Source organism: Peromyscus maniculatus, chromosome 7 (genome assembly GCF_049852395.1).
Source record: "Peromyscus maniculatus bairdii isolate BWxNUB_F1_BW_parent chromosome 7, HU_Pman_BW_mat_3.1, whole genome shotgun sequence".
NCBI lineage: Eukaryota > Metazoa > Chordata > Mammalia > Rodentia > Cricetidae > Peromyscus > Peromyscus maniculatus.
In genome coordinates this window covers 105838678-105866081 of record NC_134858.1, presented here as the reverse complement: position 1 = coordinate 105866081, position 27404 = coordinate 105838678, and the positions used below count along the sequence as shown (strand labels likewise).

General features: G+C 40.3%; 1 protein-coding gene across 15 annotated transcripts in view; it reads left to right on the top strand.

Moving 5' to 3' along the window:
* The window catches only part of Rbm6 (RNA binding motif protein 6), a 128481-nt gene that overhangs the window by 76711 nt on the left and 24366 nt on the right, over positions 1-27404 (top strand). For 14 of the 15 annotated variants that reach the window (XR_013052518.1, XM_042281622.2, XM_076575492.1 and 11 more), the window contains 2 exons: positions 12938-13012; positions 24300-24360. Coding sequence is in view for 14 of the 15 variants with exons in the window: in XM_042281620.2 (XP_042137554.2) it covers positions 12938-13012; positions 24300-24360 (136 nt within the window). In the remaining variant the exon portion in view is untranslated. Of the gene's footprint in view, positions 1-11865; positions 12033-12937; positions 13013-24299; positions 24361-27404 lie in introns of those variants that run through there. The other variant, XM_042281623.2, reaches the window with a different exon arrangement.

Sequence of the window (27404 nt, the reverse complement as noted above, 5' to 3'; positions counted from 1 at the left end):
TGTAGACCGGCCTTGAACTCATGATCCTCCTACCTCAGCTTTACAGGTGTGTGCCACTATACCTTGCTTGTATGTGATATTACACATACACACACACCAGGTCACATTATGTAATTGTGTAACTCTGCTTTGCCTGAAGCTTGCTATGTAGACCAATCTGGCTTCAACTCAGAGATCCACCTGCACCCTGAGTTCTAAAATTAAAAATCTGTGCCACCTTGCTCTTGTCTAGTTTTGGCCTTTGGGAATACTTTTTATAAAATATTTGAACCATAGCATAATCCTTGCATTGCTTTGGTGGTGCGGGAGACATGAGACAGACTTGACTGCTAGACCCAAAAGAATTCTATAAAAAGTATGCTTTTGTGGCTGGGTGGTGGTGGTGGTGCACGCCTTTAATCCCAGCACTCAGGAGGCAGAGCCAGGCAGATCTCTGTGAGTTCAAGGCCAGCCCAGTCTACAGCTCAAGATCCAGGACAGGCACCAGAACTACACAGATAACCCTTGTCTCGACAAACAAACAAAAAAGTATGCTTTTATTGACAAAGAGTTGTCATATATTTGATTGCTTTGCAGTGCTGAACCTAGGGTCAGGCAAGCAAGCAGTCTACCACTGAGCCATGTGTGCTTTCAACTCCAATATATCTGTTTTAAAAAGATGTTATAGGAGCTAGGCCTGTGACACATACATATAATCATAGCACTTACGTAAGGAGGTAGAGATAAAAGAATCAGAAGTTCAAGACCAGCCTGGGCTGCTAGACCAGTAAATAAATAGCTATTATTTTACTTTTATGGTACTTGAATGTACTAGTAACAGCCACTTGATAGCAACCGTTTACCTCACAGCAAAACATCTAAAGTAAGTTTAGAAACTTTAAGAGCAGAACTATCACTTTGAGAGCTAGTTTGGGAGCTCAGCAGTGCTCTCAAGAAGCAAGGTCTGATGAGCATAGTAGCACATGCCTGTAATCGCAGCTCTCAGGAGGCTGAGGCAAGATGATCATAAGTTTGAGGCTAATGTGGGCTATATAGTGAAACTCTGTCTCTATATATCAACAACAAGGACTAGAGAGGTGACTCAATAGTTAAGAGTATATACTATTCCTGCAGAAGACCTGAATTTAGTTCCTACCACCCAACATCAGGTGGGTGGCAACTGCTTATAACTGAAGTTCCAGGGAGGCTCTATCCTCTAGTCTCCTTGGGTCTCTGCATTCACATGCACAGACACATACACAATAAAAAGAAATCTTAAAAAAAAAAGAATAACAGCAAAAGAAGCAAACTTTGGCAGGGCGGTGGTGGCTCACGCCTTTAATCCCAGCACTCGGGAGGCAGAGGCAGGCGAGGCGAATCTCTGTGAGTTCGAGGCCAGCCTGGTCTACAAAGTGAGTTCCAGGAAAGGCACAAAGCTACACAGAGAAACCCTGTCTCACAAAAAGAGGAGGAGGAGCAGCAGCAGCAGCAGCAGCAGCAGCAACCTTTGATGACAGTCTCTGTAAACTTATTCTGGGTTCATTGCCTGTGAATTTCTTTAATCTTTTATCTTCAGCATCTTCAGAAACTACCTCATTGGTGTAGCAAATGTCATGAAGCAAAGAAAGCCTAGTTAAAAAGAAAATCTGACTTTTCTACTATATATATTGCTAACTAGCTCTGTAATCTTGGATAGGCTATTCCATGTGAATAGGTTTTAGGTATAGTCTACTCAGGAGAATTGAGTGAAGTTGAGATGATAGTTGTGAAGAATGACTTTATAATGAATTGTTCTATAAATAAAGGTCATTATTTCCAGTCAACAGTGCTAGTTCTTAGCCATCAGTGACCTCATCCTCTCATCCTGTGTTTGCAAGAAAAGTCAGCAAAGGGATTGTGATTTTTCAGTGTGAGTTACAATCACAAAACTTACATATTTTCTTCTACTTATGAACCTCTTTCTTTCTGTGTGTAGTTTAATGTTTAATGGAAAGGACCTCTATGTTACCCAGCAATCATAGTCTCAGTGGTGGCAGTGGTCTTGTACTTCCCAGTACCTTAAGAATTCTTGAGGCTTGGTTACTAGAAAGTGGGGCATATCTTATTGTTATCCTGGAGTTCCAGCCTCCAGACAGCACAGGATTTGTTTTTTTAATAAAATCCCCAGTGTTGGTGTAAATTAGACTTTTCTATCTGAGGGGTTTAGGAAAAAGACACACTCAAACCTGTTGATGGTTTCTTTTCTCTTTTCTTTTCAATTCTTTCATGTTGGCTCCTCTTTGTTCTTCACAGCTAATATATACCCAACAGACTCTTTCGTGTTGAATATAGGAGTTATTTTAAGGCCATATTCCAATTTTTAAGAAAATGATAAAAAAAAATTCATCCCAACAACACACATCTAATAAGTCTTAACTTCCTAATTGGTATGGAGCTAAACACTGTCCTATGTTATCAGTCAGACCTAGGAGAGAGGCTGGCACTGAGATTAAGATGCTTTGCACCTTTTTTTTTTTTTTTGGTCATCAGCCCAAGACTTTAATTTTCTCATGACTGCTTTTTTCCCCCTTTTTTAAAAAAAATATTTTTCTATTATCAGCTTGATACAGTATAAATTCTTATCCTAATTGTAAAATGTTTCATTGAGGCTTGCCCAGTAATTGAGTAAAACCAAAGCTTACTATAAGCCACAGTCATCCTAGGGTCCCCCTGCTATGGAGCCTCCCTGGTTCTGTGGGTTGCAGTCTGATTGTTCTTTGCTTTATATCTAGAATCTACTTATGAGTGAGTACATACCATGTTTGTCCTTCTGTGTTTGGGTTACCTCTCTCAGGATGATTTTTTTTTTTCCAGAGCTAAGGACCGAACCCAGTGCCTTGCGCTTGCTATAACAAGCACTTTACCACTGAGCTAAATCCCCAACCCCAGGATGATATTTTCTAGTTCCATCCATTTGCATGCAAATTTCATGCTGTCATTGTTTTGTTCTGCTGAGTAGTACTCCATTGTGTATATGTACCACATTTTCTTTCTTTCTTTCTTTCTTTCTTTCTTTCTTTTTAAGATTTATTTATTATGTATACGTGTTCTGTCTGCATGTATGCTTGCTGGCCAGAAGAGGGTGCCAGATCTCATTACAGTTGGCTGTGAGCCACCATGTGGTTGCTAGGAATTGAACTCAGGACCTTTGGAAGAGCAGCCAGTGCTCTTAACCTCTGAGCCATCTCTCCAGCCCCCACATTTTCTTAATCCATTCTTCAGTTGATGGGCATCTAGGTTGTTTCCAGGTGCTGCTATGAACATAGTTGAGCATGTATCTTTGTGGTATGATTGAGCATTTTTTGGGTATATGCCCAAGAGTGGTATGGCTGGGTCTTGAGGTAGATCGATTCCCAATTTTCTGAGAAACCGCCATACTGATTTCCACAGTGTTTATACAAGTTTGCATTCCCACCAACAGTGGAAGAGTGTTCCCTTTGCTCCGCATCCTCTCCATCATTGACTGTTATTAGTGTTTTTGATCATACCATTCTGACAGGTGTAAGTTCGTATCTCAGAGTTGTTTTGATTTGCATTTCTCTGATGATTAAGGATTTTGAGCATTTCTTTAAATGTCTTTCAGCTATTTGTGATTCTTCTTTTGAGAATTCTCTATTTAGCTCTTCAGCCCATTTTTTAATTGGATTGTTCAGTATTTTGGTGTCTAGTTTTTTTATATACTTTGGAGATCAGTCCTCTGTCAGATGTGGGGTTGGTGAAGGTCTTTTCCCATTCTGTAGGCTGTCTTTTTGTCTTATTGACCGTGTCTTGTGCCCTACAAAAGCTTCTCAGTTTCAAGAGGTCCCATTTATTAACTGTTGTGCTCAGTGTCTGTGCTGCTGGTGTTATATTTAGGAAGTGATCTCCTGTGCCAATACGTTCAAGAGTACTTCCTACTTTCTCTTCTGTTAAGTTTAGTGTAGCTGGATTTATGTTGAGGTCTTTGATCCACTTGGATTTGAGTTTTGTGCATAGTGACAGATATGGATCTATTTGTAATCTTTTACATATTGACATCTAATTATGCCAGCACCATTTGTTGAAGATACTTTCTTTTTTCTATTGTATAGTTTTGGCTTCTTTGTCAAAAATCAGGTGTTCATATGTGCGTAGATTAATGTCAGGCTCTTCAATTCGATTCCATTGGTCTGTATGTCGGTTTTTATGCTAGTACCAAGCTGTTTTTATTACCTTAGCTCTATAGTAGAGCTTGATGTCAGGGATGGTGATGACTCCAGAGGTTGCTTTATTATACAGGAATCTTTTTTTTTTTTTTTTTTTTTTTTTTTGGTTTTTCGAGACAGGGTTTCTCGAAAGAAAAAAAAGACTCAGGATAGCTAAAAGAATCCTGTTGCCGGGCAGTGGTGGCGCATGCCTTTAATCCCAGCACTCGGGAGGCAGAGTCAGGCGGATCTCTGTGAGTTCGAGGCCAGCCTGGGCTACCAGGTGAGTTCCAGGAAAGGCGCAAAGCTACACATTACAGGCGTGAGTCACCATGCTTGGCTGTATCCTTGAACACATGGATTTCTGCCTCTGGAATGCTAGGGTTAAAGGCGTGTGCTACCACTGCCTATCCTAAGTATCTAGTGGCTTTTCTGTTCTCTGACCCCAGATAAGTTTATTAGGGTACCCAATATTTTGTGGTACCCACCACAAGTTTGTTTATATGGTGTATTACATTGACAGATCTTCATATGTTGAACCATCCTTGCGTCCCTGGGATGAAACCTACTTGGTCATCCTGGATAATTTTTTGATGTGTTCTTGGATTTGCTTTGTCAATATTTTGTTGAGTATTGAGTATCAATGTTCATGAGGGAGATTGGTCTGTAATTCTCTTTCTTTGTTGCATTTTTGTGTGGTTTGAGTATCAGGGAAACTGTAGCCTCATAAAAAGAGTTTGGTAATGTTCCTTCTGTTTCTATTGTGTGGAACAATTTGAAGAGTATTGGGATTAGTTCTTCTTTGAAAATCAGGTAGAATTCTGCACTGAAACCATGTGGTCCTGGGCTTCTTTTTTTTTTTTTTTTTTTTTTTTTGAGAGACTTTTGATGACTGTTTCTATTTCCTTAGGGGTTATTGGTCTATTTAAATAGTTTATCTCGTCTTGATTTAATGTTGGCATGTGGTATTTATCTAGAAAATTGTCCATTTCTTCCAGATTTTCCAATTTTGTGGAGTACAGGTTTTCAAAGTATGACCTGATGTTTCTCTGGATGTCCTTGTTGTCTGTTGTTATTTCTCCCTTTTCATTTTTGATTTTGTTACTTTGGGTGCTCTCTCTTTGCCTTTTGGTTAATTTGGCTAGGAGTTTGTCTATCTTGTTGATTTTGTTTTTGTTTTTTTTTGTATTCTCTTGGTTTCTATTTCATTGATTTAAGCCATCAATTTGATTATTCCCTGGTGTCTATTTCTCCTGGGTGAGTTTGTTTCCTTTTGTTCTAGAGCTTTCGGTTGTGCTCTTAATTCATTGGTATGAGATTTCTCCATCTTCTTTATGTGTGCATTTAGAGCTATGAATTTTCCTCTTAGTACTGCTTTCATAGTGTCCCATAAGTTTGGGTATGTTGTACTTTCATTTTCATTGAATTCTTGGAAATCTTTAATTTCTTTCTTTATTTCTTCCTTGACCCATTGGTGTTTCAGGTGGGCATTATTCAGTTTCCATGAGATTGTAGGCTTTCTATAATTTTTGTTGTTGTTGAATTCTAACTTTCAGGCGTGGTGGTCCAATAAGATACAGGAGGTTATTCCAATGTTTTTGTATCTGTTGAGATTTGCTTTGTGACCAAGCATGTGGTCAATTTTAGAGAAGGTTCTATGGGGTGCTGAGAAGAAGGTATATTCTTTTGTGTTTATAATGGAATGTTCTGTAGAGATCTATTAAGTCCATTTGAGTCATAACATCTGTTAGGTTCGTTCTTTCTTTCTTTCTTTCTTTCTTTCTTTCTTTCTTTCTTTCTTTCTTTCTTTCTTTCCTTCCTTCCTTCCTTCCTTCCTTCCTTCTTTCTTTTTCTTTCTTTCTTTCTTTCTTTCTTTCTTTCTTTCTTTCTTTCTTTCTTTCTTTCTTTCTTTCTTTCTTTCTTTCTTTCTTTCTTTCTTTCTTTCTTTCTTTCTTTTTGAATGCAGAATGCCATTTATTGAAGGGGGTAGGAGGTCTTAAATAAAGGCTTATAGCACAGTGGGGGAACCCCGGAGGGCAGAAGTTGGCTACTGATGTTTTGCAATCTTGCATCTAAGCTGTTAACGCCCAATATGCAGGTTACACAGACAAGGAACTTCTTTAAGCATTCAGGAGGGTGGAACCTGGCAGGGAATTAGCATAGGGAAGATACCAAGGTCAAGGTCAGCAAGCAAGGCAACAGTTACCCAAAACGGGGGCCAGGGCCCTACCGGTCCCCCTTTTACTAAAAAATGAGCTTCTGACTTAGGTTTCGTGGGAAGTCAGCAGGTCACCTTATCGGTCATGGAGACGCCTGCCCAGGCCACACAGGCGCTCTGTCTTGGGTTGGTGAGCGCCCCCAGGCATTACCTGTCTCTGAATACTCATTATCATATAAGCTCAATCTTGTGTGAGCTGCAGAGTTAACTGCTGCCAAAGATCTCAAAGTGGCACTGGGCTTGCAATCTGTGTGTTCGACACAGAAAAGACCAACAGAAGTCCTAACCCACCCATAGCCAGTAGGCTAAAGGCAACTGAACCATTCCCTTCCTTAATGAGCTTTACTGCAAATTGGAGTCCTTGTAAGATGGTATCCCAAAAGCAAATGGAATTTGAGTTTATAAATTTATAATTTTCAAAGCCAATCAAAACGTATATAACTATTGAATTAAATTTATCATGCCCAATAGAATGAAAGATTAACTAACTGTGGTAGCTACTTTTGCTGTCAGGGTCTCCACTGTGCTAGCTGTAGTAAGCAATTATGAAATGGCAATCCCAGAAACAGTAGCAGCTGTGGCTGCCACAGCTATAGCAGCAACAACGGCAGCAGCGATGTCAAATCCTCTTCTGGAGTGTGTGGGCATCTACTGGTACGGACATAACTCCAGGAACACAAACCACCAAGGCCCATTTTTCTTGATCCCAGCACGCCTTTATTTCTTTGTTAAGTTTCAATCTGGTAGATCTGTCTTTTGTTGAGAGTGGTGTGTTGAAATCTCCCACTACTAATGTGTGGGGTTTGATGTGCGATTTAAGCTTTAGTAATGTTTCCTTTATGAATGTGGGTGCCTTTGTATTTGGGGTATAAATGTTCAGAATCGAGACTTCATCTTGGTGGATTTTTCCTGTGATAAATATGTAATGTCCATCCTGATCTCTTTTGATTGATTTTAGTTTGAAGTCTAATGTATTAGATATTAGGATAGCTATACCAGCTTGTTTCTTTGGTCCATTTGATTAGAAAGCCTTTTCCCAGCCCTACTCGTAGGTAGTGTCTTTCTTTGAAGTTTCTTGTATGCAGCAGAAGGATGGATCCTGTTTTCTTATCCATTCCAGTAGTCTGTGTCTTTTTATAGGTGAGTTAAGACCATTGATATTGATGGATATTAATGACCAGTGATTGTTAATTCCTGTTTTGTTTTGTTTTGTTTTTGTTGTAGTGTTGCGTTTTCCTTCTTTGGTATTTGTTGGTGTGGGATTATCTATTGCCTGAGTTTTCATGAGTGTGTTTAGCTTCTTTAGGTTGGATTTTTCCTTCTAGTGCTTTCTGTAGGACTGAATTTGTGGATAGGTATTGTTTAAATCCTCATTTGAGGAAATGCCTCCATGAGATCCAGCTGTAAGGCAATTTCTCAATTAGTGATCAATGGGGATGCCTCAGCCCATGGTAGGTGGTGCCATCCCTGGGCTGGTGGTCCTGGGTTCTGTAAGAAAACATGCAGAGCAACCCAAGAACAGCACTCCTCCATGGCCTCTGTCTGCATCAGCTCCTGCCTCCAGGATCCTGCCCTGTTTGACTTCTTTTCCCAACTTCCTTCTGTGGTGAACAGCAATGTGGAAGTGTAAACTGAATAAACCCTTTCCTCCCTAACTTGCTTTATGATCATGGTGTTTTGTCATCTCAATACCAACCCTAACCAAGACACAGGATTTTGGACTTGAGGAGGGTTTGTGGTTTTTAGTTTAATGTAAACTTAATCTAGCACTGTAGAAAAGGTATGTCTTGGATTTTACTTTTAAATACATGATACTTTTTTTGGGGGGCCGGCGTTCAAGACAGTTTCTCTGTGTTGTTTTGGTGCCTGTCCTGGATCTCGTTCCTTGTAGACCATGCTGGCCTTGAATTCACAGAGATCTGCCTGGCTCTGCCTCCCAGTGCTGAGATTAAAGGCGAGCACCACCACCACCTGGCACGTGATACTTCTTTAGGAACTAGGCTACCATGTTTAGTTAGACTAATGGCTTTCATAGTACCTTTGCTTTTTTAACCTAGTGATCTTTTACATGATGAATAAACATTCTTAATATATGAAAATGATAGATAATAGACAATTACATGTAGACAACCACTAAAAATGATTGTGTCATTCTGTTAGTTTATTAATTCATCTCCCTACAGGTTAATTTCTTGATATCTGGAAAAGGGCTGGCAGAGTTGGGAAGGAGTGTAGTGAATAGATCTTACAGGTATACTTTGTATATTGGAGCTACCCATGTTTGATGATAATTGGGTAATCAAGCCATAGATAACCCTGATTGTTTTTGTTTAAACTTTTCCCATGACTGTTCTTACTAGAACAATTGGCTGTTCTTCAGCAGAAATATTAAAACCATTTCACAATCTTTAGCAGTTTCATTGTAGCTTGATATCTAGTGTGTGCAGATTGAATATAAAGGCTGAATAAAATATATAAAGGCTACTTGAGCTGTAGGAGAAGATGAGGAATTATTGCTTTTAAGCTGAGCTTGTTGGCACATGCCTGTAATTCCAGTCCTGGGTAAGTAGAGACCTGAGAACTGCTGGAAGTTTAAGCAAAATGAAAACTAAGTTTAGTGTGGTAGTATATGCCTTTATTCCCATCACTCAGAAGGCAGAGGTAGGATGATTTCTGTGAGTTCCAGGCTAGCTAGAGCTACACAGTAAGACCCTTTCTCCAAAGAGAGAGAAGAGAGGCCCCTTTTGAAACATATGAGATAATCTCAAAGTTGGCATACCTATGAGGACTTCTGGTTAGGGTAGAATAGTTCATTCCTGTGATAAAAAGTTATCCATTGAGCTGGGCGGTGGTGGCGCACCCCTTTAATCCCAGCACTTGGGAGGCAGAGCCAGGTGAATCTCTGTGAGTTCGAGCCCAGCCTGGGCTACCAAGTGAGTTCCAGGAAAAAGGCACAAAGCTACACAAAGAAACCCTGTCTCGAAAAACCAAAAACCAAAAAGTTATTCATTGAAACTGCTGAAGCAACATATTTGTCTTTTGAGAATTATAAAAAGTATCCCATGACTTAGTAATTCCTAAATCTACTGATACCTCCAAGTGGTGAATTCAGAATATACAAATTCACAGTAGTGCTTTGCCTGATGACTGTTGTTCACTGTTCAAATGACACACCTCATGTTTTGGGGGTTGGGTACATAGCTGTGTACTCTGAAAGCGATATCTCCCTCCAGGGGAGCATTCTGGGCCTCTGAAAATGATTCTGTTCAGTCCTCTGTCTACATAACAAAAACTTATTAAGCTATATTAGCTATATGTTTGGTGCTGATAAAAAGCCAGCGAGGTTTAGTGTGGAGTTTTAAGACATGGACCAACAATTTAACAACTAACACAGTGTTATCAGGTAAAGATTCTGGCTGGGAGTAGTAAGATACTTCTTTAAATCCAACACTAGTGAGGCACAGTTTGGTGATCTCTTAAGTTTGAGGCTAACCTGGGTCTAGCCAGGACTAAATAGAGAGACCCTTTTTTGAAAACTTAGTCTCTAAGACTGAAATAGTTTGTGAAATGTTCTACTTGACAAACTAGTAAGGCAAAGTAGTGAATATTTGACCCCATCTAGTTGCACCTACTGATCCTAGTCCTTTTTTGAGAATTTAGTGTTCAAAGAAATCAACATTTATTTAAGCCCTCACTTTTTAATCTATAGTAGGCTTTTTACATGGACTAATTAACATAATCTTTACCATTATCTGGTGAGTTAAGAATTGTTAGCTGGGTGGTGGTGCGTCTTTAATCCCAGCACTCAGGAGGCAGAGGCAAAGCAGATCTCTGTGAGTTCAAGGCCAGCCTGGGCTACAGAGTGAGTTCCAGAAAAGGCTCCAAAGCTACACAGAGAAACCCTTTCTCAAAAAAACAAAAAAACAAACAAACAAAAAAATCCCTGGCTAGACAATTGTGGCTCACGACATTAATCCAGGCAGAGGCAAGTGGATCTCTTGAGTTCAAGGCCAGCCTGGTCTAAGTGAGTTCCATTGACAGCCAGGGATACACAATGAAATCCTATCTCGAAAAAACAAAAAAAGAATTGTTAATCCCACTTGACAGATGAGGAAGCTGAAAAATAAAGACACTGACCTTTCTGAAGATCTTGGAGTAGAGGCAAAATTCAAATCTAGAGAGCCTACTCCAGAGTCCACACTGTTTTAGCTTTTCTTTTTTTCTCTCTTTCTTTTTTGTTTGTTTTAGTTTCTCTTTGTAGTCCTGGCCATCCAGGAACTTGCTCTGTAGACCAGGCTGTCTTCGAACTCTCTGAGATTCACTGCTTCTGCTTCCTGAGTGCTGGAATTAAAGGCCTGGCTCCTGAGTGCTGGGATTAAAGGCATGCACCATCACCACCTGGTGTTTTAGCATTTTGTTGTTGTTGTTTTGGTTTGGTTTTGGTTTTGGATTTTACATTTATTTAAGAGACAGAGTTAGCAAGGCCTGGTGGCACAGGCCTTTAATCCCAAAGGCAGGCAGATTTCAAGGCCAGCCTGGTCTACAAAATGAGTACCAGGAGAGCCAGGGCTGTTACCTAGAGAAACTCTGTCTCAGAAAAAAAAGAGAGACAAAGAGACAAAGTGTATTAGTAGGTAGTGTGCCATGGAGTGCATGTAGAAGTCCTCTCCTACCATATGGGTTCTGTGCATTGAACTCAGTTTGTCAGGCATGGTGGTAAGCACCTTACATACTAAGCTATGGTGCCAGCCTGGTTTTGTGTTTTTGTTTGTTTGTTACTATTTATGTATTAATACTTTTGGAGGGGCAGGGTCTTACTGTGTAGCATTGGCTGGCCAGGAACTTGCCTGTAGATCATGCTGGCTTTGAACTAATAATACTCCTGCCTCTATCTACTTCCTGAGTTTTGGGAGAGCCCATGCTCTCCCAAATGAGATGCCCTGTCTTCCAATTTCGAAAGGTGTTACATTTACCAGTTTTTTCTTTGCGGATAGAGCATAACAGAGAAGTTCAACCTTGACTCTTCCTATATACAGATCTCTTTCCTGATTGACTCCTGAGGATAGATTACCTGTTCCTAATACCAAGCACAAGTTGGTGAATAAATGAGCCAAAAGGCCCTTCTCTAGAGACCTAACTGAATCCTATGCTGACATTCACCAACTGGTCATCTGGCCTCTCTAAAAGTGGTTTCTTATCTGTAAAGTAAAAGTATTGCTTCATGGGATCATTTAGGGGATTAAGCAATATAATAAACTTAGCAGTTTCTGGCTCTGAGTAAGTGCTTAGTAAATGTTAGCAATTTTTATTAGTATTGTTCTTTAGCTTGTAGAGCAATACTGAAGCAGTTTATCAGAAACTACATTCTAAGACCCAATTAGGTGGGCAGTTTTCTTTTGGTTTTATTTAACAAGACAATAATCATATTCTATGTATTTCTCTTGACTCTTTTGGTGTGAAAAGCAGAGAGGTAAAGCATTATTTGACAGATGTATGGATTCAAGCAAGAAACTGAGGTCCAATTGCAAGGAAATGACTTGTATAATTCAGAGCCCTGTCTGAGGAGACACAGAGGACCCTAGAGGGCGGAGAATGAACACAGCGCAGGGGCTAGTTCCAGAGTCACATCTTCGGTTAGTTCACTTACCAGTGTGGGTGAGGGTCCCCTCTCAGCAAGCAGAGACCCCTCCCCCTTCTGCTCTAATATATCTGCTGGCTTGTGTTTATTAAAACTTTTTTTAATGTGAAGTAGAATTTGGGACTTGTCTAAAATAGGTAAGGAAGCTCTATTTATAGAGCCAGATTTTGCCAAGATTTATTTGCCAATTGTTGCTCCTCAGACTTAGGGTTGGCTCACTCTGTAGGCTCCAAATCTGATTGGTAATGCTGCTGCTGCCGCCGCCGCCACCACCACCACCACTGCAACCGCCACCGCCACCACCACAGGTGTTGCTGCTACTGGCTAATCATAGTTTGCTGATATAAGAATATATTCTGCTTTGAAACTTTCACCTTCCTCCTTCCTTCCTGTCTTTGGTGTTGTACTTCTTTCTCCTGGTGCTTTTGCTGTACAGCCAGTATTCCAAAGAAATACTGTAGACATCCAAGTCACGAGCGCATTACCTCTCCAAGGAGATGTGTTAGCCATAGAAAAGAGGGTAATTTAAAGAGAACCTATGCCTCTGTGCTTAATAGTGTTTGGGAGCAAGGGATAGGCACTTGCTGGAATTCAGGAGAGTGTTCAACAAGACCTGGAAAAGGAACTGGGCATAACCTGCCCAAGGACTGTACCCCAGCCTGCTGGAGCCCAAGGCTGAAAACAAGTTTTACCTTCTCCCACCCACTTCCCTAAACTTAAGCTTGCTTTGCCACACTGTCCCAAGTCTGTGGCTTAAAGCAGCCATCTCACCTATTGGTGAATATTCATACTTCTCATAAAAAGTTTCGGCTTGGGGACTGACTGGAAAGGCCATCTGTGTCTTCCTGTCTCTGTTACTCTAAGGGTTTTAGTTAATGTCTTTTGTCTTTCTTTTTACAGGGAACCCTAATGATCCGTGACAAAGAGGTCACTCTTGAGTATGTACCAAGTCCAGATTTTTGGTACTGCAAACGAGTAAGTACTAAAAACTCTGCTTTTAGAAATAAGAATTCCAGAAACAATATTCTAGTTACCACCTAGCCCACTGTTTCCTTGGATTGCACTCAATAAAATAGTCTTTAAAAGAAAAGAAATGAACATTCCACATCTCTCTATCTCTGGGTATGCTGCCTATGAACATTTTAAGCTATACTTCTTATTGGAGGTGTTATTGCAATGAGTCTGAAAATGTAATTTCAGTTTTTATTGCTAATAGTTTAAAATTAATTGCAAGGTCTGCATGATAGTGTACACTGTTAATCCCAGCAGCACTTGGGGAGGTAATGACAGGTGAATCTCTGAGTTTAAGGCCAGCCAACCTTACACAATGAGACTTTGTTTCAAAAATAGCTATACAGGAAGACGGGAGAGACCAGACTGGGGGTCAGGGGAAGGAGGGGGAACTCTGGTTGGGATGTAATATATGAGAGAAGAGTTAAAAAAAAAAAAAAACTATAATAAATTTATTACACACCAAAAAATAATTACAAAAAAAATATGAAGTTTATGGAAGCATGATTCATGGTGGTGTGTGTGTGTGTGTGTGTGTGTGTGTGTGTGTGTGTGTGTAACCTGGGGAGATAACTCATTGGATAAGAGCACTTGCTGTTAAAGTAAGAAAACCTAAATTCATATAAAAGCTAGATATGGCTGCTCTTGTAGTTTGCCTTTTATTGCTGTGATAAAACAAAGCAATTTAAGGAGGAAAGGGTTTGTGTGTGGTTTGATGAAAATGTCCCCATAGGAAGTGGCATGACTAGGAAGTATGGCCTAGTTGGAGGAAGTGTGTCACTGTAGGGGTAGGCTTTGAGGTATGCATCCTATGCTCAAGCTACACCCAGTGTGGGACACAGTTGACTTCCTGTTTCCTGCAGATCAAAATGTAGAACTCTCAGCTCTTCCTCCAGCACTATGTCTGCCTGCATGCCACCCAACCTGGTGATAATGGACTAAAGCCCTGAACTGTAAACTAGCCCAAGTTAAATGTTTTCTTTTGTAGGAGTTGCCATGGTCATGGTGTCTCCTCATAGCAATAGAAACCGTAATTAAGACAGTTTATTTCATTTTTCTTACAATTGTAGTCCACTGTGAAGGGATGTCAGGGCAGAAATTCAAGCTAGAAACTTGGAGGCAAAAAGTGAAGTGGAGGCCATGGAGGAGTGCTGTTTACTAGTTTTCTTCCCTGTCTTACTCAGTTTGTTTTATTTTCTTTGTTTGTTTTCCCAAGACAGGGTTTCTCTGTGTAACAACTCTGGCTGTCCTGGAACTCACTCTGTAGACCAAGCTGGCCTTGAACTTAGAGATCCACTTGCCTCTGCCCCATGAGTGTGCCACCATGCCCGGCTGGCAGGGAGTCTCAAACAGTATAAGAGAGGAGAAAACCAGCTGATAGCAAGCAAGCAAGGATGCATTTATTATCTTTGCTTTTGACTGTGAATATAACGTGACTAGCTGCTTGAGTTTCTGCCTTGACTTCCTTTAAATGATGGGCTGTAACTTGGAATTGTAAGCAAAATAAACATTTTTTTCTCCTCTCTGTTGCTTTTTGTCTGGGTATTTGTCACAGCAACAGAAATGAAACTAGAGTAGGAGACTAAGGCAAGAAGATCACAAATTCATGGACATTCTGGGCTTTGACCCTGCCTCAAAACAAAACACATAATTCAGTGGCACATTTAGGTACCTTCAGAATATTGTACAACCATTAGTACCATCTAGTTACAGAACTTCCCCCCTCCCTCAGAGGTGGAGCCAGGGATTGCTGGTGACCAAACACAAGATTTAACCTTTGCTAAGCAAGTGTTCTACTATTGAACTGTATCCTCTGTGTCCAAACTTTTATTATTTTTACAAAAAAAAATTTTTTTTAAAGACTAGAGTCGTGGTAGAAGTGGTGGCGCTCGCCTTTAATCCCAGCACTCGGGAGGCAGAGGCAGGCAGATCTCTGTGAGTTTGAGGACAGCCTGGTCTAATGAGCTCCAGGATAGCCAGGGCTACATAATGAGACCCTGTCTCCAAAAACAGCAACAATAACAAATGAAGTTTTATGTTGTCCAAGCTGGCCTCAAACTTGTTATGTAGCTGTGAATAACCTTGAACTTAAGATCCTCCTGCCTTGGCCGGGCGGTGGTGGCGCATGCCTTTAACCCCAGCACTCGGGAGGCAGAGGCAGGCGGATCTTTTTGAGTTCGAGGCCAGCCTTGGCTACCAAGTGAGTTCCAGGAAAGGCGCAAAGCTACACAGAGAAACCCTGTCTCGAAAAACCCAAAAAAAAAAAAAAAAAAAGATCCTCCTGCCTCCACCTCTCTAGTGCTGGCGTTGCATGCACATGTCACCATATCTGGTTTTTGAGATGCTGCAGATTGAACACAGGGCTTTGTACATGCTAGACAGGCACACTCTGCTGCATTCCTGGTCCTCAAGTTTACTTATCTCAAGAATAATTCTTTAATCAGGCACTTCCCTCCCTCAGACTCCCTTCTTCTAGGGCTTAGCTTGCCATTAATCTTTTGTCTCTGAATTTGCATATTCTGGACATTCTACACAATAGAATCAGAAAGTTCATAGCATTAATCATTGCTTCATTCTTTTGTAGCTGAATATTAAGCAGATTTACATCATTTTGTTTATCATTCATTAATTGATGTGTATTTGTTCATTCTGCCTCTTCACTATTGTGAATAATATAACTTCTGTACTAATTTTTGTTTGGACACATCTTTCTAATTCTTGGCATATGTACCCAAGAATGGGATTGGTGGGTCATAATAATAATTTTATATTTAACTCGTTAAGGAACTACCAAACCATTTTTTATTCATTGCTGCTGTATCATATACATTCCCACCAGCAGTGTATAAAGGACTTCAAACTTTCCACACTCTTACCAACATTTGATATTTACCTTTTTTGTTTTTGTTTTGTTTTTTGTTTGTTTGTTTGTTTTCTTAGACAGGATTTCTCTGTGTAACAGCCCTAGCTTTCCTGGAACTTGCTGTATAGACCAGTCTGGCCTCGAACTCACAGAGATCTACCTGCCACTGTCTCCTGAGTGCTATGATTGAAAAGGCATGCAACCACCACCACCCGGCAATATTTACCATTTCTTGATGTTGACCATCCTAACTAGTATATAGTAGCATTTTATCATTTAAAAAAATTATTACACTATGTATTTGTATTTTTATTTATTTTTTGAACATAAAAACAGGTCATAATTCAAAAGTCCAGGGTTATTTTAAACAGTAAAATATTTTCTCTGTAGAAAATAGTAAAAATGATAGCATTTCCCAATAAGCCCTGTTAAGCCAAATGATAGCTGAATTATACATATAAATATTGATTAGATTCTGGGATACAGAAGAAACTTATCTTCATCTGTTCAGAGAGCTATATTTTACTTAAGTTGTGTAAGTGAGATTCCTATTCATCTTCCACTTCACTGTTTGATTTATGGCAGACATTGTTCTATAGGCTAATCCATAATCTATAAAGATTTTAACCTCCCTTCCTGAAAGTATGGCCAGCATTTTCTTTCATCAGCTTGATACAGTACAATTCTTATCCTAATAGCGAAATGTTTCACTAAAGCTTGCCCAGTGATTGGGCAAAACCAAAACTTTTATAAGCCACAGTCATCCTAGGGTCCACCCTGCTAGGTAGCCTCCCTGGATCTGTGGGTTGCAGTCTGATTGTCCTTTGCTTTATATCTAGTATCCACTTACGAGTGAGTACATACCATATTTGTCCTTCTGAGTCTGGGTTACCTCACTCAGGATGATATTTTCTAGTTCCATCCATTTTCCTGCAAACCTCATGATGTCATTGTTTTTCTCTGCGGAGTAGTACTCCATTGTGTATATGTACCACATTTTCTTAATCCATTCTTCAATTGACAGACGTCTAGGTTGTTTCCAGGTTCTGGCTATTATGAACCTGGAAACCCACCTGCCATGTCACCAATGGCAGAGGACAAATTTTGGGAGTCAATTCTTTCCTACTCTGTGGCTCCTGGGGATTGAACTCAGGTTGTCAGGCTTGGCAACAGGAGTCTTTACTCATTTTACCATCTCACCAGTCCTCATTTTATCATTTTTAAATTATTTTATTTTGTGTGTGTGGACACAAACATGCCATGTTGAAAGTGTGGGGGTCAGAAGACAACTTGCAGGAGTTGGTTCTAGCCTTCTCTCATATGGATCCTGAGGATAAAACTCAGATCCTCAGCCAGGCGGTGGTGGTGCACGTCTCTGATCCCAGCACTCAGAAGGCAGAGCCAGGCAGATCTCTGTGAGTCTGAGGCCAGCCTGGGCTACAGAGCAAGATCCAGGACAGACACCAAAACTACACAGAGAAACCCTGTGTGGGGGTGGGGACCTCAGATTCTCAGTTTTGTCAGCAAATGCCTTTACCCACTGAGCGATCTCACTGTTTTGATTTGTGTGTCCCTAAGGACTAATGATTAGGTATCTTTTATGTAACCATTTGTATAGCTTCTGAGGAGAAATGTTCAGTGTGTCTTTTGCCCTTTTTAGTTGATTTATTTGGGTTTTTGTTGCTCAACACAAATTGCCCAATAAGATTTATGAATACTTAACCCTGTATTTTAGTCTAGAAGTTTTACTATCATTCTTCAGGGGTGGGTGAGTAGCAGATTGGTTGGTTGGTTTTAAGATAGAGTCTCACTATGCAGCTCTGGCTTGTAGGGATTGTCTGCCTCTGCTTCCCAAGTGCTGGGATTATAGGCATGTACTACCACTCCTGGCATACTTAGTTGTTTGATCTATTCTATAGAAGTGTTTGGATTGTATTTGTTTTATGGTGCTGGGGATCGAACACAGGACCCTACCATAAAGTTACATCATCAGCCTCTGTTAATTTATTTTGTGTGCAAACTGGTTTTTGGCATTTGGGATTTTCAGTTCTCAGCAGTACCATTTGAAGAAACTATTTCACCAGCTGAATTGTCTTGACACTCTTATCAAAAATCCATATAGCTATAAATGTATTGTAGATTCTCTAATTTTTTAGTCTTAATTTTCATGTTTATTCATATTATCAATACTGTGGTTGTTGGTGCCTTTATTTGTTTAATTGGTTGGTTTTTTATTTTGGTTTTTGGTTTTTGAAGACAGGGTTTCTCTGTGTAGCCCTGGCTGTCCTGGAACTCACTCTGTAGACCAGGCTGACCCAGAACTCTGAAGCCCAGCTACCTCTGTTTCCTGAGTGCTGGGATTAAAGATGTGCACCACCACACCCATCTGTGTTATTTCAATTTATCATAAAACTAATAAAATTTAGAAAGGAAGTATGAGTTTCTGTTCTTCTTTTCAGTGTTGTTTTGGTTAGTCAGAGTCTTTTGCAGTTCGATATAAATTTTGGAGTCTGCTTTCCATCTATGCAAAAGGACCCTTGGGGGATAGTGGGATCATTTAGTGAGTCAAACAGCTTGTTCCTCAAACTTGACACTTGAGTTCAGTCCCTAGAACCCAAGTAAGTTAGAGAATTGTCTTCACAAATTTCTCTGCTGACCTCCACATGCATGCAATGGCACATGTTCTGATATATATATGTCATGTGCACACATACACATGATAATAATAAATAATTTTAAAAGCCATTTTGAAACCATTTTAACCTTTTAGGAGTGTTATTGTAAGATTTTTGGACCCCTCCCCAATTATACTATCCATATTTTAATATGTATTGTTTATTTAAAAAGAAATATTTAAAATTTTATTTTCTAGTAATCAGAAGAAAGTAATTCTAATACCTCATATCACAATTACAGACTATTGCTTAAAAGAAAAGAATGGTTTAGTTGTATCACAAGTTACTTGTTCCATTAACTCTCTCAGAAGTATTTTACACATTCTGGGCTTCTTAGAATGGTAGAGGTGTTGTCCCAATGTATGCAGAATTTAGCATGTTATAGATTGTTTTGTTTGTTTGTTTTTTTCAAGACAGGGTTTCTCTATGTAGCCCTGGCTTGCCTGGAACTCCATCTGTAGACCAGGCTGGCCTTGAATTCATAGAGATCTACCTGCCTCTGCCTCCCAAGTACTGGGATCAAAGGTCTGTGCCACCACTACCAGCATAGATCATTTTTAAATGTCATTTGGTGATAAAAGGAAATGGAGTATTAGTATTTAGATGAACCTTAGAAATGTTATGTTGAAGAAATGATCATATATTGTCCAGTTTTATGGGTCTGGTGTTAACGATGGAAAATAACTTCACTAGGTTTCTTTGGGAAAGATGAAAATGACTTTAAGCGGCAGTGGTGGCTCACGCCTTTAATCCCAGCACTGGGAGGCAGAAGCAGGCGGATCTCTGTGAGTTCGAGGCCAGCATGGGCTACAGAGTGTATTCCAGGACAGGCTCCAAAGATACACAGAGAAACCCTGTCTCAAAAAGCCAAAAAAAGGGGGCTGGAGAGATGGCTCAGAGATTAAGAGCACTGACTGCTCTTCCAAAGGTCCTGAGTTCAAATCCCAGCAACCACATGGTGGCTCACAACCATCTGTAATGAGATCTGGTACCCTCTTCTGGCCTGTAGTCATACATGCTGTATACATAATAAATAAATAAATCTTTTAAAAAAATGGCTTTAAATAACATTATGGCAGTGGTTGCACTACACATTTACTAAAAATCATTGAACTGTACCCTTAAAATATAGTACTTAACTATGCCTGCCTACTGAGTTAAGATCCTGACCCCACTGTTTACCATTTGAAGTATTTTGTGCTCCAACTGTGCTGTCATAATAAACAAACTAATTATAGAAACTTACAATAGCAAGCACATTCTTCACTCATATGTCAAGAGCTTTGGTTCTTCTCATTCCTGGATTTAGGCTAAAGGATACTCCAAGCCGGGGCGGCGGCGGTGGTGCACACCTTTAATCCCAGCACTTGGGAGGCAGAGCCAGGCAGATCTCTGTGAGTTCGAGGCCAGCCTGGTCTACAGAGTGAGAACCAGGACAGGTACCAAAACTACATGGAGAAACCCCGTTTCGGGGGGAAAAATAAAGTCAGCTAAAATATCATCCCGTTATTTTCAGAAAGATTAGACATTATCTCAGGACAGAGAAGAAAGGAATATAGAGCAATGACTTCCTAAGTACAGAATCTCTGTTTGGTGTCATGGACAAACCCCCCAAATGGACAGTAGTATCAGGACATAATGTCATGAATGTAATAAATCAATACAATTAATGTAATTAATGAATACCAAAAATATAATTATTGAATGAAAAAAAGGATAGTTTCCAGTGTGAGATTGTTGTCAATGTGTCAATTTTTTTTTTTGTCCTATTCAAATGTATTAGTTTTTGTTTTATGTTTTATTTTATTATTATCCCTAGGAAGCCTGTTTGTTTTCTAATGAGAGACAGAAGTGGGGGGTGGATCTGGATGGGAGGAAAGGTAGGTGTTATGCCCGCATCATGAGCAATCCCAGAGATCACCAGGCGGAGTTGCCCATTTCTGTGCCCGTTGTCTTCTTGGAGACCTTGGAAGTCACTGCTAGGATCTGAGAGTCTCTGCCTGTCATATAAGTTTAAATATCTTAAATGCCAACTTCAGCAAATCTCTGACAGTTTGAGAACTTGAACATTTGTTTTTAGTTATTTGGTTTAGGCTATACCTTGAAAACATTGACAAAAACAGAAGCAGAACTAAAGGAGTTAAAAAGCAAGGTTAGCACATTTGAATATTTTCCCAGAGTTATAAACATTGATAGATTAGATCTTTGTTTTAAGGCTACCAATGTAGCCTTCTGATCATTAACCTTGTGTTAAAAGTTTTGAGTTAATCTTTTTTTTACAAATATTTTAGATTTTTAACTATATCCAATAAATTTATAAACCAATAATTTTTTGGTTGCTTTGGTATTATTCTTTCCACCTGCCAATTTTTGACCTCAGACAGAGAGACTTTAAAAGCAAGTCTGGGTCTGAAAAATGGTGGGTCATAACCCAGTTTCGGAGCCAGATTTTTAATAAAACAGAACAGTAAAAAACAGGTTTTATATAGGGTGTAGTTCTAATGGCCAGAACGCCCAGAGATAAATCTTGAGCCTGTGTGGCTGGCTGCAACCGAGACATACAAAACATAAGCTCATACTTTGAAGACCAGTCAGACAAACATTCAGTGGCCATATTCATGCATTCAAACATTAAAATAAACAGACAAAACTTTTCTTAATTCCTCCAGCTGTAATTTCAAGGAGAGGTGCCTTGCTATCCATTGGGCCCAGTTCTCATGGGCACCAGAGAAAGCTGCCCACAAGCCCAAGTACTGCATTCTGCAACCATACACTGTCAGTGAATTATTTCAGGTTGCAGCCCTGGGCAATGGTGATCCAGTGGTTTAAAGGAACTGAGGGTACAGTGCTCCCACAGCAGAGCCAGCTTGTTAGTTTTTTCTTTGAGGGCCAAGATAATTTTTCTTGGTGGTCCTATGGAAATAAAGGGTTTTAGCCAAGAAGGGGGATGCCGGACTAGATCCTGCCAGGTGACAATGTAGGGAATCTGGTCCAGATGGCCAGGAGTCCCGAAGATGACATCTTTGGCACAAGCCACCAGGTAGGGGTCAAAACTTTGTTCTCCTGACCAGCCTATATCAAAGGAGGATCATTCTAGCTGACAGAATGTGATTTTTTTTTTTTTTTTAGTTTCAAACTCGTCTTTATGTGCTCTAGTCTTAAACACCTGAAAATGATCAAGAATCAGAGTCAAGGGAGTGGGAGTACTTGGTTGTCCCATAACATCAGTCGAGTGTCAGACACAAGCAGTCCAGAAGTAAACAAAACACTAAAACAATGTGAATTCTTCCTGGCCAGGAATTCTTCCTGAGGAGAAGCTGATTCCTCCTGGTCAACTGGAGGAAAAACTGAAACTCAGACAACGGCTTGTTGCCTATCAGTGGGCGCTACTCCACCTCCTCTATTCAAAGAATCTAGGGAGATCCAAGATCCAATCCCATACAGAAGGGTCCTGGGATATATCCCAGTTCCCCAGCCTGCAGTCTTTCAAGCGTTCCTGCCTAGACCTTCTGCAGGCAGCTTGGAAATTGGACCAAAGTACAATGTAAGACAGAAACAAAGTGGAACCAAATGAGACAAACAGACACTCACAGGCCTGTCAGAGGCTCCATGAGTTAGGGTCCCAGTGAGTCTGGAAGATCTCGGACAAGCCCCCAAATGTTATATCAGAGTCATGACTCCCCCCCCCCCAGACCATCAGGAGTCTGAGTTTGTATGCAAAGAGCCTTTATTGCAAGCTCAAGCTTGAGCTTCTGGTCTGTTCTGGTCAGACACAGTGGTTGGATCAGGGAGAGCATTGAACTAAGTTATGGCAGGGTTTTTAAGGAGTAAAGGATGGGGTTGTAGGGGAATTCAAAATTCGGATGGGGGTTGAACTCCTGATTAGGCAGGAGTGAGGTAACAGAAGTTTTGTCAAACAGTGGTTGGTACTGGCATTGCTGTGAGGAAATTGTCAATCTATACACAGATTATGTAAGCTATCCTTTATGTTTTAGAGCATTTAGTACTTGTTTGTCTCAATTTTGATTGGTTCTCTGCAGGGTATAGTTTGTGACTTTTCCTGGTTATTGTGATGGTGAGGCCTAGTCTCAGTATTGTTAGTTTGCAGCCCGGCATGGCTGCACTAATGTTGAGTTAGGCCTCTTCATTGGAAAGGAACTAGGAGGAGTAGAGAGGGGGAAGCCATAATCTGGATATATTATGTGAGAAAGAAAGCTATTTTCAGTCCTACTGCCTCAGCCTCCTGAATGCCAGGATTATAGGCAGGTGCCATCATCCCTGGCAGTTGTAGGTCTAATCACTTCTGTCAGACCTGGCATAGTCATATCCACTCACATTCTGTTAGTAAGATACATGGTGATGGCTGACAGTGGAAAGGAGAGGGCTTCACCCAGCAGGAATGCACCACTGCTGCTTGGACAGGAGAAAGGGATGTATATGTAACCTAACTGTGGAAATAACTGACTTGGGTGATGCTACTAAAATTATCTATCCTCTGTGGGACTCACATTCTACCTCTACAAAACCAGGAGCTATTAGTACCTATATTGTGTGGTTGGTGGGGTTATTAGGATTATTGGATGATAGCATATAAAGTGGGCATTAGCCATTGCTGCTATTCTTATTTCTATCTGGTAAACTGTTATGTTACAAAGTCCTATTTGCATAGTACCTTTTTTATGGTTCCTGTTCTTTTGTGTCATGACAACCAACTCTTCTGCTTTTTGTAGCTCGTTGTTGAAAAATTGAGGGCTTTTGAAGTTGAGTGATATGCTTAATTACCCCCTTACCTAGTTAAGATAGGAACTATATTCATACTGCAAAGTGTTTCTTCCCTTGTCTTAAGCTAGGAAAGACTCCTTTTCCTTTAAAGTTTTTTTTTATATAGGTGCTAGAAGTATTACATCTGTCTATTTTCTTACTCCTGATTGTCCCTTTCTGGGAAAGGAATTGGTAGTTGAAGTCTTTTGTTTGTTTTAGTTTTGTTTTTAGTTTTCTGAGATAGGATTTCTCTGTGTAATAGAGCCTTGGCTGTCCTGGAACTCGCTCTGTAGACCAGACTGGCCTCCGACTCACTCACAGAGATCTGCCTGTCTCTGCCTCTGCTAAGATTAAAGGCGTGTGTCACCACTGCCCAGCTGGTAGTTGAATTCTTAAAAATCCAGCTAAATGAGAATGAGGAACTGTATAACCAAAACCAAGTTTGGGTACAATCTATAAATGGCAATGACTTTGGGCAGTAGTATCCTTTAAGCCACTTAACAGGCAATTTCCTTAGTATATTTCCTTTAAAGATCCCTCTTCAGGTCAAAGGTATTGTGGTCCTTCTTAAATGCTTTCTTAGAAGTCACTCCTCGCCGGGTGGTGGTGGCACACGCCTTTAATCCCAGCACTCGGGAGGCAGAGGCAGGCAGATCTCTGTGAGTTCGAGGCCAGCCTGGTCTCCAAAGCGAGTTCCAGGAAAGACGCAAAGCTACACAGAGAAACCCTGTCTCAGAAAACCAAAAAAAAAAAAAAAAAAAAGAAGTCAAGAAGTCACTCCTCAAACAGTACTGACTTTTTCTGTCTGTCGTTGTCAGTGAATGGGGTTTTCAAATATTTTGAGGGGATCCTGGGATTTTCCTTTTTTTTCCTTTTTGTTACTCATTTTGGATATTCAGTAAGGTTTCTAAAAATGGTTTTGATCACATTAGTTTTGTTTTTTTTCTTGCAGTGTAAGGCCAGCACAGGTGGGCATCAGTCGTCTTGTTCATTCTGCAAAGGCCCAAAGGAAGGTGAGTGAGAAAAGTGATGTGTTTTGTCTTATATAATGACCAAATTATTTTTATTTTATTTTAAAAAATCGATATCCCAGGGTCCTAGCTGGGTGGTGATGGTGCACACCTTTAATCCCAGCACTCAGGAGGCAGAGGCAGGCAGATCTCTATGAGTGAGTTTAAGGCCAGCCTGGTCTATAGAGCAAGTTCCAGGACAACCAAGGCTACACAGAGAAACTGTATCTACAAAAACAAAACAAAAAAATAAAAAACAACAAAAAATGAAATACATGGTTCTTTCAGGAACCTGAGTTTAGATCCCAGTACCCATGTCAGGCAACTCACAATCACCTGTAACTCCAGATCCAGGGGGTTCAAAGTCGTCTTCTGGCCTCCCTGAAAACTTAAATGTAGGTGGCATGCATTAGATACATACACTTAAATAAAAATGAAAATAATCATTTTTTTTTTTCTTCGAGACAGGGTTTCTCTGTGCAGTTTTGCGCCTTTCCTGGAACTCACTTGGTAGACCAGGCTGGCTTGGAACTCACAGAGATCCTCCTGCCTGTGCCTCCCGAGTGCTGGGACTAAAGGCGTGTGCCACCACCGCCCGGCGAAAATAATCATTTTTTTAATTGACATCCCAGCCTGTAATCCCAGTACTTAAGAGACTAAGACAGGACAATCAAGCCTTTAAAGCTAATACGTGTCACATAGCAAGATCTTTGTTAAAAAAAAGAAACAGTTGAAGGGGGCTTTAACCAAAAGTAAAGATGTAGGGGGGGGGGGGCTGTAAGCATTAAAGAAGAAAAGGAAGCTGAGAAGAGGAAAGGAGAGAAAAAAAGAATTGATACCCTGAAAACAAATCAGGGAAGTTCATGGATAGCAAGATGGTTCAGTGAGAAGTGCTTGCCATGTAAGCCTGACTTATCTGAGTTCAGTTTATGGAACCCATGTAAAAAAGCCAGAAATGGTAACACATGTCTGTAATACTGATACAACTTCTATGATGAGATGGGAGCAAAGGCAGGAGAGTCACCCAGAGGCTAACTGACCAGCTAGCCTAAAGTATGAAGCAGTGCAGCAGAAACAAGAGAGGCCCTGGCTCAGCAAGGTAAGAGGAGAGAACAGACTCCTGATAGTTGTCTCTGACCTCAACATGTCCACTATGGTACTCACACACAGGTCACATGCATACACACTGATTTAAAAATTTGGAGAGAGGAGGCAGGTGGATCTCTGAATTTGAGGCCAGCCTGGTCTACAAAGTGATTTTCATGACAGTCAGAACTACACGGAGCAACCCTGTCTCAAAAAACAAAAAGAAAGAGTTCTTATGGTACTTTGACAGATGGATAAGTTTATGAAAACCTTAGACCACAAATACTTAGAACTGAGTCTGTAGCTCAATGGTAATACTTGCACAACATGGGGTTGATCCTCAGTATATCACATTCACAAGGAAAAGGAAGAGAAAAGCAAGCAAGCATATATATTTACTTATCACCTGCTACTAGTGTTAAATGACTACTGCATCACTCCCATAGAAGGTCTGTTTTTGAGCCACATGGATTCCTTAGTAAACCCTCTAAGAATGAATTATGTAAATAAAGAAGACTGATGAGAATGTTCAGTGGGTAACTCCTTACAGTTATCCTGACTTCCTTCCATATACATGTCATGGCATGCACACAGCCATATGCAAAACTAAATAAATGAATAAATTATTTAATTATAAGAAGAAAATCATAATAAAAAATAATAGTAATAAAAAAATAAAATCAATCACAAAAATATGCTAACTAAACAAATAGTCTTACTATGTGCTTTGCTAGTATTATGACACCAGAAGAAGCAAGACTTCTAGACATGTGCTTTGGGTATATGCTACTAAGCCCCTTGCTAATTTTGTCCCTACATTGTTTCTCCTCTTTCTCTTCCCTTAACCTTTCTTCCTTCCCTTTACCTTTCTCTCTCTTCCTCTTTTTCTCTGCCATATTCTAAGGTTCTAACCTAGGACCTAGTACATGGTAGGCAAACACTGGTGTATATCCTCCATCCTTTCTTGTTTGTTGATTTTTGTTTTTTTGAGACAAGGTTTAGGAGCTCACTTTGTAAACCAGGCTTGCCTGGAATGCAAATAGATCTGTCTGGCTCTGCCTCTCTAGGGCTGGGATGAAAGGCCTTTTACATCACACCCAGTCTTTGTTTGTTTTTTTGTTTTGTTTTGTTTTGTTTTTTTTCGAGACAGGGTTTTTCTGTGTAGCTTTGCGCCTTTCCTGGAACTCACTTGGTAGTCCAGGCTGGCCTCGAACTCACAGAGATCCGCCTGCCTCTGCCTCCCGAGTGCTGGGACTAAAGGCATGCGCCACCACCGCCCGGCCCAGTCTTTGTATTTTGAGACAGTTTCTCACTATGTAGCCCTAGCTGGCTTGGAACTGCTATGTAGATCAGGTTGGCCTTGAACTTACAGAGATCCTTCTGCCTCCCAAATACTATTTTTGATTTTGAGACATGAGTCAAGGCCTATGTTGTCCATGAATTCACCGTAAATCAAAGAATGACCTTGAAGAACTTCTGGTTCTCTTGCCTGTACTTCCCAAGTACTGGTATGTTGCTGATGTGTGCTGTCATTACCAGCTATTTTGTTCTTTGTCTTTTGAGACAGGATCTCACTATGTAACCCCAGCCAACCTTAAACTCATGATCATCATGCTTCAGCCTCCCAAGTGCTGGTTCCGACATATATTTTTGTTGGTCATAATAATCAGGTTTAGCAGGTATTAGGATTAATTTGTTGTATGTATGTAAGCATTTATTAAGTGATTAGTTTTCTTGTTTTCAAAGATTTTTTTTTAACTTTATTTTTATGTATCTGTGTGAGGATGAGCCACGTGTGTGTAGGTGCTACAGAGGCCAGAAGAGGATAGATTCCCTGGAGTTGAAGTTACAGACAAATGTTAGCTGTCTGGGAACCAAACTCGGGTCCTCTGGAAAAGCAACAAGTACTCTTAACTGCCAAGCAATCTCTCCAGCCCCATGATTAATTTTTTTCAGATTTA